This window comes from Rhineura floridana, chromosome 9 (genome assembly GCF_030035675.1).
Source record: "Rhineura floridana isolate rRhiFlo1 chromosome 9, rRhiFlo1.hap2, whole genome shotgun sequence".
NCBI classification, from domain to species: domain Eukaryota; kingdom Metazoa; phylum Chordata; class Lepidosauria; order Squamata; family Rhineuridae; genus Rhineura; species Rhineura floridana.
The window spans coordinates 30,614,233-30,632,913 of NC_084488.1; the positions used below are offsets into that span (position 1 = coordinate 30,614,233).

The window sequence follows — 18,681 nt, forward strand, 5'->3', positions numbered from 1 at the left end:
TCTTCCTTATAAGACAATGACGCACATCTAAAGGTAACTATAATAAAATCAATGTGTAATATCAATAATTCAAAAATGTCTTACAAATATTCAATTTACAAATTAATTTCTCTCTCTTGAGGCCATCCTAAAATGCCTAGCCTTTTAAGAGTATCTGAACAAAACACTTTTTTTCCTCTGCAAGACATCAGATTACATAGGCGATAAGTATATAAACTGTTTAGGATTGTTGTTGTTATGTGCCTTCAAGACAGTTACAACTTATGGCGACCCTATGAATCAGTGACCTCTAATAGCATCTGTTATAAACCACCCTGTTCAGATCTTGTAAGTCCAGGTCTGTGGCGTCCTTTATGGAATCAATCCATCTCTTGTTTGGCCTTCCTCTTTTTCTACTCCCTTCTGTTTTTCCCAGCATTATGGTCTTTTCTAGTGAATCATGTCTTCTCATGATGTGTCCAAAGTATGATAACACTCTCTGGCTTCCCTCAGTGGAAGTGCGTGCTTGGGAACCCTGCAATATATTTTGACAGGTGGGCGGTACAACTCACCTGTCAGTCACATGACATCACAATGACATATGATTGACAGGTGGACAACCCCACCCACCTGTGAAATTTGACCTGTGAGACCAACCCTGATAACTGGCCTATGGAGCCAAAACAGTTCTCCACCCCTGCTATAGAGGATGGTAAGGGTACTAATGTAATAAATCAAAGAGAACAATCCAAGCATGGGAGATTTTATTTTAAGAATGTTATGCAAATCATGATGGCTGATACATTCTGCTCAGCTAAATTTTTCTGCATTTGGGGAGGGAAGTAGATGGGGTGTGTGTGCAAAGATGCATCTGAAGATTGGGGAAACAATTTTTGGGTGGTGTGTGTATTTAACAAGTGGCCAAGGATGGACTCCCCTCCCCCTTTTCTTCTTTTTAGAACTCCAGACTGTGGCAAAGCATGTCCAGTAGTCCCCATTGGGAGGAAGGGCGAAAAAAGAAAGTGGCCATTGGAGTGCTGCTGCTTTGCTACCAAAGCACACTTTGAGAAGGGGGGGAGACAGAAATGCCCCTGGGCGCAACACATAATTCTACCATAATTTCCCCATCTAAGAAAGTAATCTTTCTCTAGACTTCCCTTCCCCAAATGCACAAAAATTGTCTCCCACATTTGCAGTCTGAGAATGAGGCTGAGAAGTTGAGAGGCCCACCTTGATCAGCCATACAAAATTACTGTTCCATGAGCATCATATACACAAAGACTAATCTAGGTGTACCACTCTAACAGCAGCTGAACAATTAGAACAGTGCAGTTGATTTGTCATTTATTATATAAAGACCTTGAGCAAAGAAATATGTTTGAATCACTGGTGCATAATTCTGACTTAAAGGACACCATCACATCTTGCAAAAAAAAAGGATCTTGGAAAGTTGGCATAGCCTATTAAGATGCAATACGTGGAACACTTCCGTATACTGGAGTCATGATATTGGGCCATTTAGGTCAGTACTGTATTACTGACTACTAGTGGCTCTCTAGGGTTTCGAGACAGGGGATTTTCACAGCTCTACCTGGAGATGTAGGGAATGAAGCCTGGAACTTTCTGCATGCAAAGCACATGCTCCGCCACTAAACTATGACCCTATCCATAAGTACAGTCATACTTCCAGAGTATTAAAAAAAGAGATATTTGTTTCCCCCTAGGTCCACAATTCCCCTCTCACAACCCACCACATGCTAGAAATAGGGTTGTGTGTCCTCCTTCAGAAAATTGCAAGCTTTATGGATCATGTAATCTAAAATAATAGTCATTTGACTGCAGCAAAGGAATGTGTATATAGGAAGCAATTACAATCCCGGAGAGAAACGTTTGCTTTGGCTCAAATTCTTAACATATTAAAAAGGTTAGAAGGCAATGGGTCTAACTCTAAAGATGGGTATGATTAGGAAAGTGCTTGGTAACAACCAACCATCATAATGTATATTTTTAAAAATTTGCTTGCCTTCTGTCCTTTTCCTTCTTCTGCATTTTTTCTTCACTTGGGATTTAGTTGCTTTTTCAGTGGACTTTCCACAAAGTACTGAGTCTGTACATTGATTTTTGTTCTATTTATTTATTTATTTATTTATTTATATCCCGCCCTTCCTCTCAGTAGGAGCCCAGGGCGGCAAAGAAAGCACTAAAAACACTTTAAAACATTGTAAAAACAGACATAAAAACATATTTATTAAAACAAAACAAGCATTAAAAACATATTAAAACTAAACATCTTTAAAAACATCAAAAAAATAAAGGTACAACTTTGTAACCATAATTTGTACACTATTGGCACAATCCTGTCAAAGCCAGGGAACTTTTTTGCAGTCTTATCCTATGTATGCTTACTGGAAATAAGCTCTATTCATAGTTCAAAAGGCACTTACATAGGATACCAGCCTCAATTTTCTGATTTCAATGGGAGAGATTTAAGCACATAACTCTTCCAGTGACTTCAGTGAGACTGAAGAAGGTTTAGCTTCAGCTGGATTGTGTTCTACAGATTTTAATGGTAGCAAAGGGAGGGGCCTGGCTAGTATATTGATGGTGGAAAATGGAAATGGACTGCCTTCAAGTCGATCCCGATTTATGGTGACCCTATGAACAGGGTTTTCATGGTAAGCAGTATTCAGAGGTGGTTTACCATTGCCTTCCTCTGAGGCTGAGAGGCAGTGACTGGCCTAAGGTCACCCAGTGAGCTTCATGGCTGTGTGGGGATTTGAACCCTGGTCTCCCAGGTCATAGTCCAACACTCTAATCACTACACCACACTTGCTCTCATTGATAGTGGACTACCAAATAATTGCCACACTGAACTCCTTGGACGACAGAAAGGGGGGCAGATCACAAACGTACAAGTAGTAAAAGTCTTATATATTTTCTACTCCTACTTAAACAGTAATAAAGTTCACATTATACCTCACCTGCACAAGTAGTCTTTCAAAGGCTAAGAAACTGTCCCATTTGGCACTCTGGGGGTGTTGCAGTGTTTGTACAACAGCCAGTGCAATCTGCAGAATCCCACAATGGTTCTCAATGGCCTCAAATTCCTTTTTGAAGAGCTGGATATGTGAGCTGAGCTGTTCAGGGGTGACTCTACCTGTGACAGAAATTGCAGACATTTCTCAACAGTGTACAAGCTGCAAATGTTAATAAAGCAGTACTTATGCAACATGTTCTAGTCAGACAATACACTCTCGCCTATTCAATACAAGGCGTTCTTCAGATTCATAATGGTTCTGTTGTTCTCAAGTGGTCCAAGAATAGTGCCATCTAGTAACTTTGGTTGTCAACATGCATATATAAACAACACTATGGAAGTCAGTCCACACCCTCCCATATCCTCTCTTTTGCCACAAAAGATGTAAGAACTGCCACTGGAACTCAGGTTCTGCTTGCAGGTTTCTCATAGGCATCTGGTTGGCCACTGTGAGAACAGGATGCTGGACTAAATGGCCATAGCCTGATCCAGAATATAAGAAAAGAAGAGCCTGCTGGATCAGGCCAAAGGCCTATCTTGTCCAGCATCTTTTTCTCACAGTGACCAACCAAAAGCCCACAAGCAGGACCTGAGTATAAGAGTACTCCCCTCACCCCGGTTTTCAGCAGCAACTGGTATTCAGAAGTATACTGCCTCTGACTGTGGAGGAAGGGCATAGCTATTGTAGTCAGTAGACTTTGATAGCCTTATCCTCCAAGAATTTGTCTAATCCTCTTTTAAAGCCATCCAAGTGGCCATCACTGCCTCCTCTAGCAGCAAGTTCCATAGCTTAGCCATGCGTTGAGTGAAGAAGTACTTTCTTTTATCTGTCCTGCATCTTCCAGCATTCAGCTTCATTCAGCTCCAGCAGGCTCTTCTGTTCTGATCCAAATAATGGTGGGCAGAAGAGAAGTAGCTGCTAGCACTACTTTGCAAATATTTTCACAAGAGTTCATTCAGAGTTGAACAGCTTCTATAGCAGCTCTCATGCTTGCACAAGGGGAAGATGGTCTTTGGGTTTAGTTTCCAACACGTCTCTAGCATGACTGCCCTTCTGCAAGAAGAAGATGCATTCACTGCAAAACATCAAGGCAAAGCCAACAAAGTATAACATAGTGCAAGCTGCCAGCCCTTTAACATGGCTACAAGCTAACACAAAGGTCCTTAGTTGAGCCCACAAAGACTAAAAAAGCAACCACAGCTATGTGTGTTTTCAGACTAAACATTCAAACTTCCAGTCATGCTTTAATTTATTTCCTTTAAAGCTGTCAGGTAGATTGACATAGTGGTTTGAAAAGTTAACCCTGATGATTTGCAATAAGTGGGTTTTTTTAAAAACCCATAGCAGTAATGGTATATAGCTACTTATTGAAAATCTATTTAATACACCCCCTACCTCCCAAAATATAAAAGAACCACAAGGATGCAAACATTCTTACCCTTTCTCTCAAAACATTATATTTGGAGAAAGTGTAAAATAGCTTTTAAGTTCATAAATCAAAAGATACCACCCACTGTTAGAAGGAAAAGCCTTCTGTGATATGTTGTACACTGTGATACCCTGTGTTCATTGGAAAAGAACATTCTGGGCTGTCTCTCTTAGAGGATCTGACTGCAGGCCTTTGCTGGTACAATACCCAATAATGCTGTGTTCATTTTGTATCCAGCTCCAGGCTTAGTGAAGCCCAACTTAAATTTGAAGCCTGACTAGTCCTCTTGAAGAATTGCCAATAGCAAGGACTTCCATGCTGATTGAAGAGGAAGAATGAGAGCTATAGGTAAACCTTAACACAATTTGAAAATCTTCACATCCTTGTGCATTCATATCAATGCCTATTCTCCTTGTCACTCCCTCTCTTCTGTGGAAACATATGTCTCCTCATCTCGCTCTGCTTTGGCCTCTCTCACTCCTTCCCCTGCGCTGGGTTGGTTTATTAATTTTCTTTAACGAATATTCTTTACAAAAGACACTTTGTACTGATGAATTCCCAAGTACAAAATGCACATGGACTCTACCAGATGCAAATGGCACATGCATTTTTCACATGAGGTGGGTTGAGGGGCTTTTTTTGCATCAGATAACTCAAAAAAAGGGGGACCTGATCCTTTCTGTTTTTCTGACTAGATATATTTTCAAAGGTGCTTTCAAAAACATACATGAACTTTTAATCCCTGTCACAATGCACATTGTACTCAGACTACTTATAGCACAGTGCAAAACATCTCATGAGGAGTGTCCTTGCATTGAGGCTCCATGGTAGTCTCGACATTCCTGTAGGAAAAGCATTATTACAGGAAAATGTTGTGCTCCAGGACTGATTGAACAGCGTTAAAAATATCATGTCCTTAAAACTGAGTATCCCAAAGGAGATTGTGGTTCTTTTACTCCAGATTTTATAGATGAACGAGGTGACAAAAAAAGAAAAGTTCAGCAGTACTTAAGGTGTTTGTGTAGCTGTAGTATTTTATTTTGGAACTTGAATCTAGTTAACTATCTCTTTAGGGACCAATTAATAGGGAGTAAACTTTGAGGAACTGAATGTAGCCTCTTTCCTAAAGATACAAGTCCTGCCAAGTAGTTTAAATTCACTTCAGCTTTTATTGGTGCTCAATTGCAGAGGTCCCCAGCTTTCAACCAACAATCAACAATAAGTGATTCCTTATGTTCCTTTCAGTTCTGCAAACCAGTCTGGTAGAAAGTATAGTAACTTTGTGGAATACCATATTAAAATAATAATTGGTATTTATGTAACTTTTCCAGTGTTCAAAGATTTTCTCATGCTTTATCTTATTATAAAACCTTGGATGGGAGATTAGTGTCACTATCCTCATACTCCATCCCCAAGCCTTCAAGGGGAGGGCAACCCTGACGAGAACGTGTTGAGCATGACCTCCATAGTCTTGATTGGGCTTGTTTATTGACCCTCATCTGGTTCAATTCAGCATGTCCACAACCCCACCTAAATCCTACAAGAAATAAAGTTGGGTGTCATCAGCATAGTGATGACGCCTAACTTCAAATCTCTGGATGACTCCATTCAGTGGTGTCATCTCACTAGATCAGCTCTCTACCAAAGAGAACATTTCTTCCACTCACTCACAGGATAAGCCAGTAGTTTATCCTTGGCAGTAACTAATTACTTGTCATAAGGACAATTTATTTGTATAACCATATAGAAAGAAGGAAATTATATCACTGATGAGGTATTAATGTACATCTGGACAGATGATGACAGACATATCTTGTTTTTCCCTGTACTTCTTTCAGCAGATACAGTATTTCTTTTCTTAAATAAATTACTTCTATGCTTCTCAATAAAGGCATGTAGTTCAAACTCTGATATAAGTTGCATTATACAGCCTCGAAAGTGGCTGTATACTATAGTCAGCATGGATTTATTGTATTCTGCAATTTTAAATTGAAAATACCTCCATGCCATTCTGCTGCTTCCCATAAGCTCATTTCAAAACAAAACCTTACAAAACTTATAGTCCTGAACTCAGAAACACTTGCTTAAAACCCTCTAAATTTTCATGGCAATACACAAAACAGTCAGAGAGAATACAGAGTTCAACGTGTGTGTGTGTGTGTGTGTGTGTGTGTGTGTGTGTGTGTGTGTGTGTGTGTGTGTGTGTGAGAGAGAGAGAGAGAGAGAGAGAGAGAGAGAGAGAGAGAACGAACGAATGAACAAATGAACGAACCCCTTTTGGACTTTTTTCTCTCAGAGTTCTCATAATTTGTTGAAATTCATTAAAAATCAGCCATGTTCACAGAATACCTGTAAACCTATTACTGACCTTGCCCCATACTCTGACCTTCATCTTCTGCAGTTTAAAAGTTAAAAAAATGCCTGGCTGATTTTTAATTAATTTAAGAAATTTAGCATTGAAGTCTATCATAACGTCGGGCATGCTCAGTAAGAACCAACCATCAGTGTTCTAAAAGCCAGACTCACAGCTGCTGGGCTTGCCTAATCAGGGGCCATGCCCACACCAGACATTTATTTCACTTTAGACAGTTATGGTTTCCCTCAGAGAATCCTGGGAAGTATAGTTTCTGAAGGGTGCTGAGAGGAGACTCTTATTCCCCTGACAGAGCTCCAGTGGCCAGAGTGGTTTAACAAGTCAGCCGCTCTGACTGAAGCACTGTGAAGGGAACAGGGCCTCTTCTAGCAACTCTCAGCACCCTTCACTAACTACACTTAACAGGATTCTTTGGGAGAAGCCATGACTGTCTAAAGTGAAATAAACATCTGGTGTGGATGTGGCCAGTGACAGCTTTGGTTTAAATTTGGGTGGGAGGCTACATGTGCCTGCTGTAGAATAAAAAGGTGGGGAAAACCCTGAAAATGAATGATACTTTTTGGAAAGGAAAGGGGCTTCCCCTCTGCCCAGTGCCCACCCATCCAATCTCCTCCCCTCCTTCCTCCCCTTCCTGCCCTCATCCTCCCCTCCTTGTCCCTCCCCCATCCCCACCTTCCCCTCCCCTCCACCCTCCCCCTTCTTTCCCATGATCAGTTCTACCTATCCTAAGCATGATTGCACAAGAGTAAATCCCACTGAACTCAATAAGCATACAACTGATCAGACCTGCTTTCCCCTCCTTCACCTCTCCTCTCTCTTCCTCCTCCCTTCTTCCCACTCTCCCCTCTTCCTTCTCTCTCTTCCCATGCCCACTCCAGGCCTCCCTCGCCTTCCTATTCTAAGTATGATTGTACGGGAGTAAATCCCACTGAACTCAATAAACATGCAAATACCCTCCTCCTCCCCCTCCTGCATGCACCCCACCCTCCCCCCATCCCATGTGGTCAGTTTCACCTATCCTAAGCATGATTGCAGGGGAGTAAATCCCACTGAACTCAATAAGCATGCAAATAATCCATTCTTAGCATGTTTGCACAGGATCCCATTTCTTACCTCCCAGATTACAAAGCAGAAAAAATCACTAACAGGAAAAAAAACCTTGTAGTAAGAATTGGATTGGACTGTGAAAGACCAACCCAAATTGTGTTTGCATTTTGACAAATTTGTAGGGCAGTACAATATCTCAGAGAGGTCAGGTCTCCTCTGGGTGGGGGCCTGTGCAGTGAATTGAATTATAGGAGAAAGTCGCCAGATGCTTTCAGAGTGAGTCTGTAACTGGCAGAAGGCTGGCCCTCCCTGAGTGTGAGACAGGAGGGGGAGTAGAAGGGCCCTGTGTGAAAAAGTTTGAATGGGTATGACTGTTCCCAATCCTCGCAGAGGCCTAATGGGATAATTCACACTGGCAGGTTTTGTTGGTGGGCTTGTGTTTCATTTCATTTCATTTCGTTAAACTTATAGACCGCCCCATAGCCGAAGCTCTCTGGGCGGTTCACAAGACAAGAAATAGCAAAGTACAAGACATGTATCAATATAAAACATATAAAAAGTTAAAAATTATTTAAAAAAATTAAAACAATGTCAGCGTATACTAAACATATTTAATTAAAATTAAAAAGCCTGGGTGAAAAGAAAAGTTTTGACCTGGCGCCGAAAAGATATTAACGATGGCGCCAGGCGTATTTCCTCCGGGAGATCGTTCCACAGTTCGGGGGCCACCACAGAAAAGGCCCTTTTCCGCGTTGCCATCCTCCGAGCTTCCCTATGAGTAGGAACTCGGAGGAGGGTCTTTGATGATGAACGTAGTGTACGGGCAGGTTCATAACGGGGGAGGCGTTCCAACAGGTATTGTGGTCCTATGCCGTGTAAGGCTTTATAGGTCAAAACCAGCACTTTGAACCAGGCCCGGAAACAAATAGGCAGCCAGTGCAAGTGGGCCAGAGTCGGTGTTATATGGTCGGACCATCTGGTCCCCGTAAACAATCTGGCCGCTGCATTCTGCACAAGCTGCAGTTTCCGAACCGTCTTCAGAGGCAGCCCCACGTAAAGCGCATTGCAGTAATCTAATTTCGAGGTTACCAGCGCATGAACTACTGAAGCGAGTTTCTCTCTGTCCAGATAGGGGCGCAGCTGGGCCACCAGCCGAAGCTGGTAGAAAGCACCCTGTGCCACAGAGGCTATCTGAGCCTCAAGTGACAGGGATGGATCTAAAAGAACTCCCAAGCTATGAACCCGTTCCTTCAGGGGGAGTGCAACCCCATCCAGAACAGGTCGAACATCCCCCATCCCATCAGGAGAACCACCCACCAGCAGCATCTCAGTCTTATCTGGATTAAGTCTCAGTTTGTTAGCTCTCATCCAGTCCACTGTCGCAGCTAGACATCGGTTCAGCACGCCGACAGGCTCACCTGAAGAAGATGAACAGGAGAAATAGAGCTGCGTGTCATCAGCGTACTGATGGCAACGCACTCCAAAACTCCTGATGACCGCACCCAACGGCTTCATATCGATATTAAAAAGCATGGGGGACAGAACTGACCCTGCGGGACTCCATATTGGAGGTCCCAGGGTGCCGAGCAATGCTCCCCAAGCACTACCCTCTGGAGACGACCCACCAAATAGGAGCGGAACCACTGCTGGGTCCATATCAGGTGTTTAGGAGGAGTCTTAGTATGGAGGAACATGGGTGATGCCACCCCAATTTCACTGATTATGGTAGAGGAAAATATAGCCATGGGGATGTGGTGAATTACCATAGAAGACGAGGGCAAGGTCATCTGTGCCTTGTTCCTTGCTGCCACTCCTCTCATGGATGGCTTCCTTGTTGCTCATCTGCTGTGCCCACTGGCCTCTGTGTGTTGTTGTTTAACGCCAGATCGGTACACAATAAGACCACTCTCATCCATGATTTGATTGTGGATGAAGGTGCAGATTTGGTGTGCATTACCGAGACTTGGGCTGGTGAGCTTGGAGGAGTTGATCTGACCCAACTTTGCCCACCTGGATACTTGGTGTAACACCAGCACAGGCTGCAAGGATGGGGGGGGAGGAGTTGCTGCGGTCTACAGAATTTCCATCTCTGTCACCAGGAAACCACTCTGTCTTGGAGCTGGCTGTGAAGGCCTGCACCTGGTGTTGGGCCAAGGAGACATTAAACTAGGGTTCCTGCTGGTGTATCGTCCACCCAGCTGCCTGGCAGCTTCTCTGACCGAGCTGGGAGAGGCCGTCTCAGCTGTGGTATTGGAGGCGCCCAGAATGATAGTGCTGGGTGATTTCAATGTCCATGCTGAGGCTGCCTCTAGTGTTCCGGCTTGGGACTTCATGGCCTCCATGATGACCATGGGGCTGTGTCAAGTTGTTACTGTTCCAACACATAGGGCAGGGCACACCCTCGACTTGGTTGTTGCTCCAGATGGAGAAAGGGGTGGTCTGGAGATGGGGGGGATGTCACCTCATTCTCATGGTCAGATCACTTCCTGATGTTTAGACTTATGGCTCTGATCCCTACAGGGGTGGTGGGCAGATTAAGATGGTCTGCCCCTGGAGACTAATGGAATCCAGAGGATTCCTGAATGCCCTGCAGGAGTTCCCAGTAGATAGAGCAGGTGACCCTGTTGAAGCCCTTGTCACACTGTGGAACAGCAAGGCGTGTCAGGCTCTTGATACGGTTGCCCCCGAGCACCCTCTCCGGAATTGTGGAGCCCGGCTTGCACCTTGGTACACCGGTGAGCTAAGGGCAATGAAACAGGCTAGGCGACGGCTAGAGCGCAAGTGGTAAAAGACGTGCTGTGAGGCTGATCAGGCATGAGTAAAACATCATAACTGTACCTACTGTGTGGCGGTGAGGGTGGCAAAGAAGGCCCACTTCTCTGCCTCCATCGCATCCTCAAGTAGCCATCCGGTGGAGCTTTTCTGTATTGTCAGGGGTCTGTTGACATCAACTCCAGGAAATTGAGTTTTAGACCCTTCTGAGGCCCACTGTGAATTGCTTGTAAGGCACTTTGAGGGTAAAGTTGCTCGCCTCGTAGCAGTCTTGATACCTCATCTATATCTACTGTAGTCCCCAATGAGGTGTCCAGTGCAACATCTGCTGCAACTTCTTGGGAATGGTTTCCGTTGATGCGGCCCAATGACGTGCACAAGGTGCTTGCGATGATGAGGCCAGCAACATGTCCTCTCAACCCTTGCCCTTCTTGGCTTATTAAAGCTTGCCAAGGGTGTCTGACCAAGTGGATACAGGGTGTGGTCAACGCATCATTGCAGGAGGGAGTGGTTTCAGCCACCTTGAAAGAGGCGGCGATCCGACCACTTCTGAAAAAGCCCATCCTGTACCCATTGGTATGTTACAACTACCGACCAGTTGCAAATACCCCCTTTTTAGGGAAAGTGATTGAAAGGGTTGTGGCACAGCAACTGTAAGTACTCTTGGATGAAACAGATTATCTTGACCCATCCCAGTCTGGGTTCAGGCCTGGTTATAGGACTGAATCGGCCTTGGTCGCCCTGATGGATGACCTTTATCGGGAGAAGGACAGGGAGAGTGCAACCCTGTTATTCTTACTTGATCTCTCAGCGGCTTTTGATACTATTGACCATGGTATCCTTCTGGGTCAACTTGGTGAGATGGGTATTGGAGACACTGTTTTACAGTGGTTCTGATCCTATCTCCAAGGTCATTCTCAGAGAATAGCACTGGTTGACTGTCTTTCAGCCCCTTGGCAGTTGTGCTGTGGGGTGCCACAGGGTACCATCTTGTCCCCCATGCTGTTTAACATCTATATGAAGTCCTTGGGAGCAGGCATCAGATTTGGGGCAAGGTGTCAGTAGTATGCTGATGATACCCAGCTCTATTTCTCTATAACATTTGAATCAGTAGAGGCCGTGCAAGCCCTTGACCGCTGCCTGGATTCGGTGGTGGGCTGGAGAAGGGCCAATAAACTGAGTCTGAATCCTAGCAAGATGGAGGCGCTGAGGGTTGGTGGTGTCTGAGTTCAGATAATTGGTCAGTTGCCTGCTTTGGATGGAGTCATACTCCCTCTGAAAGAGCAGGTCCGTAGTCTGGGGGTGCTCCTGGATCCATCTTTGTTGCTACAGGCCCAGGTGACCTCCGTGGCTAGAAGTGCCTTTTACCAGTTTCAGCTGGTAAGACAGCTGTGGCTGTTTGTGGACTGGGACAGCTTGACTAATGTTGTCCATGCACCTCCAGGCTGGATTACTGTAATTCGCTCTATGTGAGACTGCCCTTGAGGTTGGTCCGGAAGCTGCAGCTGGTGCAAAATGCAGTGGCGAGACTGCTCACTGGGGCAGGGTATCGCCTGCTACTGAAAGAATTGCACTGGCTGCCCATTTGTTACCGGGCCAAGTTCAAGGTTCTAGTTTTGGTGTACAAAGTCCTATACAGCTCGGGACCAGAATACCTGAAAGACCGCCTTACCCCTTATATACCCAGTCGATCAGTGCACTCTGCAGGTGAGGACCTCCTGCAGATACCATCTTATCAGGAGGTTAGTTCTACACAATATAGGAAATGGACCTTTAGTGTGGCTGCACCTACCCTGTGGAATTCCCTGCCCTTAAATCTTAGGCAGGCGCCATCTTTGCTATTTTTTCAGTGCCTTTTGAAGACTTTCCTCTTTTAAGAAGCCTTTTAAGTTGAGACCTATCCCAGTCTGTGTTTGTGTTAGAATTCCTTGTTAATATGTTTTTTTAATAATGTTTTTAACCCTTTTTTAAAGATGTCTTTAAAGGTTTTTTTTAATGTTTTTAACACTGTTTTCTTTTAATGTATTTTAAGGTCTGTTTTTATGATGTTTTGAAGTGTTTTAGCACTTCTGTTTGCTGCCCTGGGCTCCTGCTGGGAGGAAGGGCAGGATATAAATCAAATAATAAATAAAATAAAAGCAATGAGCACAAATTATTTCTCCAGTCACTTCTACACTTCACTGTAGAACAATCTTCATGATTCTTGGAATGGTGACAGTCCCTTGGCTCAAAATAAGGATCCCACATGGCTGTTCATTAAAGTCCTGGGCAAAACTGAATGAGAAGGCAATTCCTCATGTATCCAAGAAGATCATGTTCAGCTACACTAGGATTCCTACGATTTTCCATCTCAGATATCAGATCTATGTAATTCATGTAATGTACACTGATAGCTATACACTGAAATCTCAAATGTTGTTGTTGTTATGGGATAGGACCACTGGGCTAACTTTTTTCTTTTGTTTTTTTCTCCACCTTTTTGATAAAATAAAAGCTTTTAAAAAAGATATTATAACTAACCTTCATCTTTAGATACAGACAAGATTGCCTCTGACACTTAAGTTATCTCTTCACCCAGATGTGGACTTCTAGCCAATGGGATGATGTCTCTTAAATTCTCCAACACTGATTTCTCAGTCACTGATAATTCAGAAGAATATCAGCTCTTGTACCAACAGATTTACCCCACCCACCGATGCTTTATAGAGTGCTTCTGTATGCTTATTTTTAGATGGAACTGTGGCAGAATGAAGCTTCCACTCTTTCACTTTGCCTTCTTCCCTCCATGGTCCTAAATGGTTATGAACAGAAGCCTCAAAGGCTGTTTTAGCTTTTGTGTCTGTAAACAGTTCCTTTCCAACCCATCTTCTTCTGGTTTAGAACTGTGCCTGCATTTGGAGATGGTTAATTATATAGAATTTGATTGTGATGGCACCTGATCAGAATCAGACATATCATTCAATGTTAAAACTCTGTCTCACAATATCATTTTAAGGCACAAAGTCCTGCAACTGTAAACCCTAGGATACAACGCTATTGCAAGTGATGATTTGTTATGTTACACTATTTTCCTAACAGGCTGTGAGAGAGAATGATCATTTGGCTGCGACGTCTTTCCACTGCATAGGGCTCACTTTTCAAAAAGTTCCCATTGTGCCATTGATCACAGCAGTGGCACACCACCACACCATCCTGAAATACCACAGTCCTTTTCATCTTGATTTTCTTTACTTTCTATTCTTTAGGTTAACACAGAAAAGAAACAAAACTCTTCAATGAGGCAGAAAATAATGGTAACAAGTCAGTGGAGATATTACAGACATGATCCGAAGCTGTCAGAAAGAGAACCGAGGAAGTGATCTTCCTTTCTCTTATTTATGTGGGTAAAACTGTAAGCTATGAGGAAGGGGTATCGACCCATACTCAGAGAAGAGGTCTGGAAGTTTCTGCAACTGACCCACGCACAAGTAGTTGCCCTCAGTGTGGACAGAAGACATGAAGAATAGTCAATTCTTTAAGAAAGATGTTGAGAGGTAAAGGGTTTATGACCACAAAGACATGTAGCTGGATTGGCTCCAACAACTAAACTCAATGGCTAGATTTTTCCCTCTTCTTAAATAGCACAATACTGACCATGTCTACTCAAAAGTAAATCCTACTCTGTTCAATGGGGCTTACTCCCAAGTAAGTGGGGTTAGGATTGTAGTTTAAGTAATTTAAATTGTAAATGCTTGCAGTGCATTTCACTTTGTACAGAATATTCCATGATCAACTGTCACATGACCAACCAGTTAATTATTTTATTTTGTTAAATTTATACCCCACCCTTCTTCTGTTATGGAACCCATGGTAGTGGAGCACTCACTTATCTGGGCACTGATCAAACCCAGACCTGCTTAGCTTCAGCAAGGTAGTGGGCTTATGTGCCTTCAGAACTTACCCAGGGAATCAATTAGCCTTATCTCTGTCTGGAGTTTCTCACATCCACTTTGATGTTTCTGTTAACTGTAGTTGTCAATTACATTTTACCTCCTCCTTATTCTCTACTTTCCTACAGAGCTAGTTCACAAGCACTATTCTTTGACTCCATCACGCATTTTTGTACATATGATTCACCCACCTGCATTTTGAAACTGTACAGCCTAGAAAAAAGTTACAATCAGAAAAGGCATTTGATGTATATTTAAGCTCTAAATCCTTAGAAAGTTTTGGCATTGGCATGCATCCAGGTAGTTGTTGTCTGTTTGATTGCATTTCATTGAACTGGCAGGCGGTTCCATTTCAGGTTATTTTTATGTTATCCTTTGCTTTTATTCTTATTTTTTTTACTCTCCCAAAAACTATGATATTGTTACAAATGTTTTTCTTTCTGAAAGGAAAGTGACTTCCCTCTGCTCAATACCCACCCACCCAATCCTCCTTCCTTGTCTTTCCCCCACTTCCAAATCTGATTCCCCCAAGCCTTGGAAGAAAGCAAGAAATCGCTCTAACGCAAAGGAAAAACACAGGCTGGTCAACTTCACCTTACCAAAGCAAAGACATAGGTTGGTCAGTTTCACATTAGCAAAGGACACAGGCTGCAAAGCAAAGGGCAAGCTTGTCAGTTCAACCTTAGCAAAGCAAACTCGCAGGCTGGTCAGTTTCACATTAGCAAAGTAAAAGACACAGGTTGCAAAGCAAAGAGCAAGCTTGTCAGTTCAGCCTTAGCAAAGCAAACTCGCAGGCTGGTCAGTTTCACATTAGCAAAGTAAAAGACACAGGTTGCAAAGCTAAGAGCAAGCTTGTCAGTTCAACCTTAGCAAAGCAAACACATAGGCTGCAGGGTTGTGGAGTCGGTACGTCAAACCTTCAACTCCGACTCCTCTATTTTTCTATTGTCCGGCTCCTATTTTTCTACTGTCTGACTCTGACTCCTTCATAAATGGCAAATGTATATTGATTTATATTAAAATTATTAATATTTAAATTTTATTTTGAAGCCAGAGTCGGTACATTTCTACAGACTCCGACTCAAAATTGCTTCCGACTCTGACTCCACCCAAAATTGCTTCCGACTCCGACTCCACGACTCCGACTCCACAGCCCTCATAGGCTGGTCAGTTTCACATTAGCAAACAAAAGTTCAATGTGTGTGTCTTTTAATGTGGTGTGGGGAAAAGCCAGGGAAACACAACATTCAGGATTGGCCTGCAAAGATAGTGAACCTGCGGACAATCAGTAAGTCTGGCGCCAAGTTTTATTTTAGTGAAATTCTCAGCCATCCCTTGCAGAACCTTCTTCATACAGAAGGTGTTACTGCAGTAATGCTGACCACCCTACTGTAATATTGTAACTTTTTTTAATGTTAGCAAGGGACTGCATGGGATGGACAAGAATATTCCAAAGCAGTTAAGAGAGGTAGTGAAGAGATGTCATTAAGGTGACACAGAGAGATTTTTTTTACAGATTATAGATATAACAAATAAATAAATCACACAATTTACTGGGAAGTGAATGTCCCACCTGCACTAAAGTCTAATCATACTAACACGCAGATATCTGGAGGCAGTGTGTCCGACACCAAAGGTGAAACCAAGAGTGTGCCCCACCCCAGTAATTGCATGACGCTCCCTTCATGCAAGTAACACTTGAAAGTGGCAGTCTATGCATTTGCTGTTGCTATGAACATGTTATACAAGTTACTGGTTAATAAAATAATGTTTATTCTTTCATTTTTCAATAATCCGTTCCAAGTTCTTTAACAACTGTCTTTGCTTTTTACATGCGTCTGAAATAGAATTTTTACCCTTTCTTGTGGGTCCTGAAACCAATCTATATACTATTCAACCAATGCATGATGTTCAAGACAGAAACACTTGGCAGCCATCAGAATAATAACTAAAATACTAATACGTGCATTTTAAGATAGTGACCAAAAGCAACATAAAAGTGACTACAGGTCCAATAAAGTAAATGTTACTTCAACAGTAGACAAGTATTGGATTGGAATTAATGTACAGTAGGGCCCTGCTTTTCGGCATTCTGTTAATACAGCACCAGCGGGGTGATCAGCTGGAGGGGGGGCTGGAGCTCCCCACAATCCAGCTGATTGCGCCTGAGGAGGGGAAGATCAGCTGTAGTGTGCTACAGCTGATCTTATCCTCCTCGGCGGCGGTCAGACTTGCGCACTTCAGCTGATCGTGCCTGAGGGAAAGATCAGCTGTAGCGCGCTACAGCCGAACTTCTCCTCTTCTCGCGTGATCAGACTCCTGCTCAAGCTGATCGCGCCCGAGGAGGGGAAGATCAGCTGTAGCATGCTACAGCTGATCTTATCCTCCTCGGGGGTGGTCAGAGTTGCACACTCCAGCTGATCATGCCTGAGGAGAGGAAGATCAGCTGTAGCTCACTACAGCCGATCTTCTCTTCTGGCGCGATCAGACTCCCACTGGAGCTGATTGCGCCCCAGGAGGGGAAGATCTGATCTTCTTCTCCTCTGGTGCAATAGTGGGTTAGGTTCCAGACCCCCGTGCTATAGCTGATCCGCTTTCCGGCGGGGGTCTGGAACCTAACCTGCTGTATGAGTGGGGCCCTACTGTATTTGTAAAATTACATCACTGAATACTAAATGCATATGTAATACTCTGTCAAGATCAACACTTTTGTTTCCCTTTAATTATTCTTTGATTGGCTTTATTTTAAAAGTATCCACAGCCAGACATGTAAAGATACTTAGCCATTAATTTATGTTTTTAAGTATTTGCATTTTCTATCTTCCAAAAACAAAAGTTTGAGATTAGAATGCTGTTGTATCTCTAATCTCAAACTTTTGTTGGAAGATATGCCAACAAAATGGCCATTGTCAGCAAACCCCCTTGATACAAGAAAAAGTAAGGTCAGCCAAATATTTTGTGTCCATATGCCAGCCATAATTTAATACACAAAGATAACATACTACCAGCATATCTGGCTTGTAATGTCTCTGCATGGGATTTTTAACAGGATTTTGCCTCTGTTTTTTTAATAGTTTATAAGTATAAGTGAAAATTGATTTAGCTAGGGACAAAAATATGATATGTATTACAGATTTGTCAGCACATACTTTTAACCTAATGATAGTATTTTTATTTTGGTTTCAGTTTTCTATCTACATTAAGATTAAAAAATTCAGACAAGCAATGCTTTATTGCAGCTGGAAGCTGCATCAAAGGTATGAAAACTAAGCCCCGCGAATCACATCCAGCTGAATAATGTTTCCTCACCCTCCAAGGTCAAGCCACTAAAGATAGTACTTTTCTTCCTACAGGAACACTACCCCATCATGTGTGTAATGCTGAAGTAAACTGTAATCCAAAGGCCGCTTAAATTATTTCCCTTGGTTCATCAGTTCTGAGTTTTGTGCATGTAGAACTTTGTAGAACTTATCAATATCCATGCTTTTCTTCAGCTGTAAACTAAGCTTCGTTTTCTGTCACGGCTAAATTCTCTCTCGCTACAGGTTTATTTATTATTATTTCTACTTCTGAAATGTCACATAAAGGGAATCTGTGTTTTACAGTTCTAATCAGGCCTGGAAGGCAGTTTCCTGAAATCACACCCACCCAGCCCACACCTGACATCATACATGACATAAGTTATGGGGCAGGTAGAGACGTGGCTTAAAGTGTGCTCCTGTTTGTTCACTGGCAAGGGAAATTTGCTGTCACTGCCAATCAGCTGATTGCAGATGAGAACAAGCCTGCTGCAGCTTGGAGAAAGCAGCCTATCAGCTGATAGGCAATGACTTCAAATTCCTCTTACCAAATTCCCTATCTGTTAAAGCGGCCTGCCAAGAGTGGAGGGATCCAGAATCCAGGCCGCCAGCTGGATTCAGTTCCCAAACAGTGCTCTAGATGCTATAGCAAATAATACAAATAAAAACATAACAGTGAAAGCTTATGACACAAAAATCCACTATAGGTTTAAGAGACAAACCAGCATACAACCAAACTGAAAGCCAGCACAATAAATATCATACACAGCACAAAACCTAAATAGCTATCAGATACATATGCTAAAACTGGAGT

General features: G+C 42.9%; 1 protein-coding gene across 1 annotated transcript in view; it reads right to left on the reverse strand.

The window, feature by feature from the left end:
- SCFD2 (sec1 family domain containing 2) overlaps window positions 1–18,681 on the reverse strand; it is a 226,944-nt gene that overhangs the window by 155,322 nt on the left and 52,941 nt on the right. Inside the window, exon 4 of the mRNA XM_061583924.1 lies at window positions 2,961–3,136. Within this exon, the coding sequence (XP_061439908.1) occupies window positions 2,961–3,136 (176 nt within the window). The remainder of the gene's footprint in view (window positions 1–2,960; window positions 3,137–18,681) is intronic.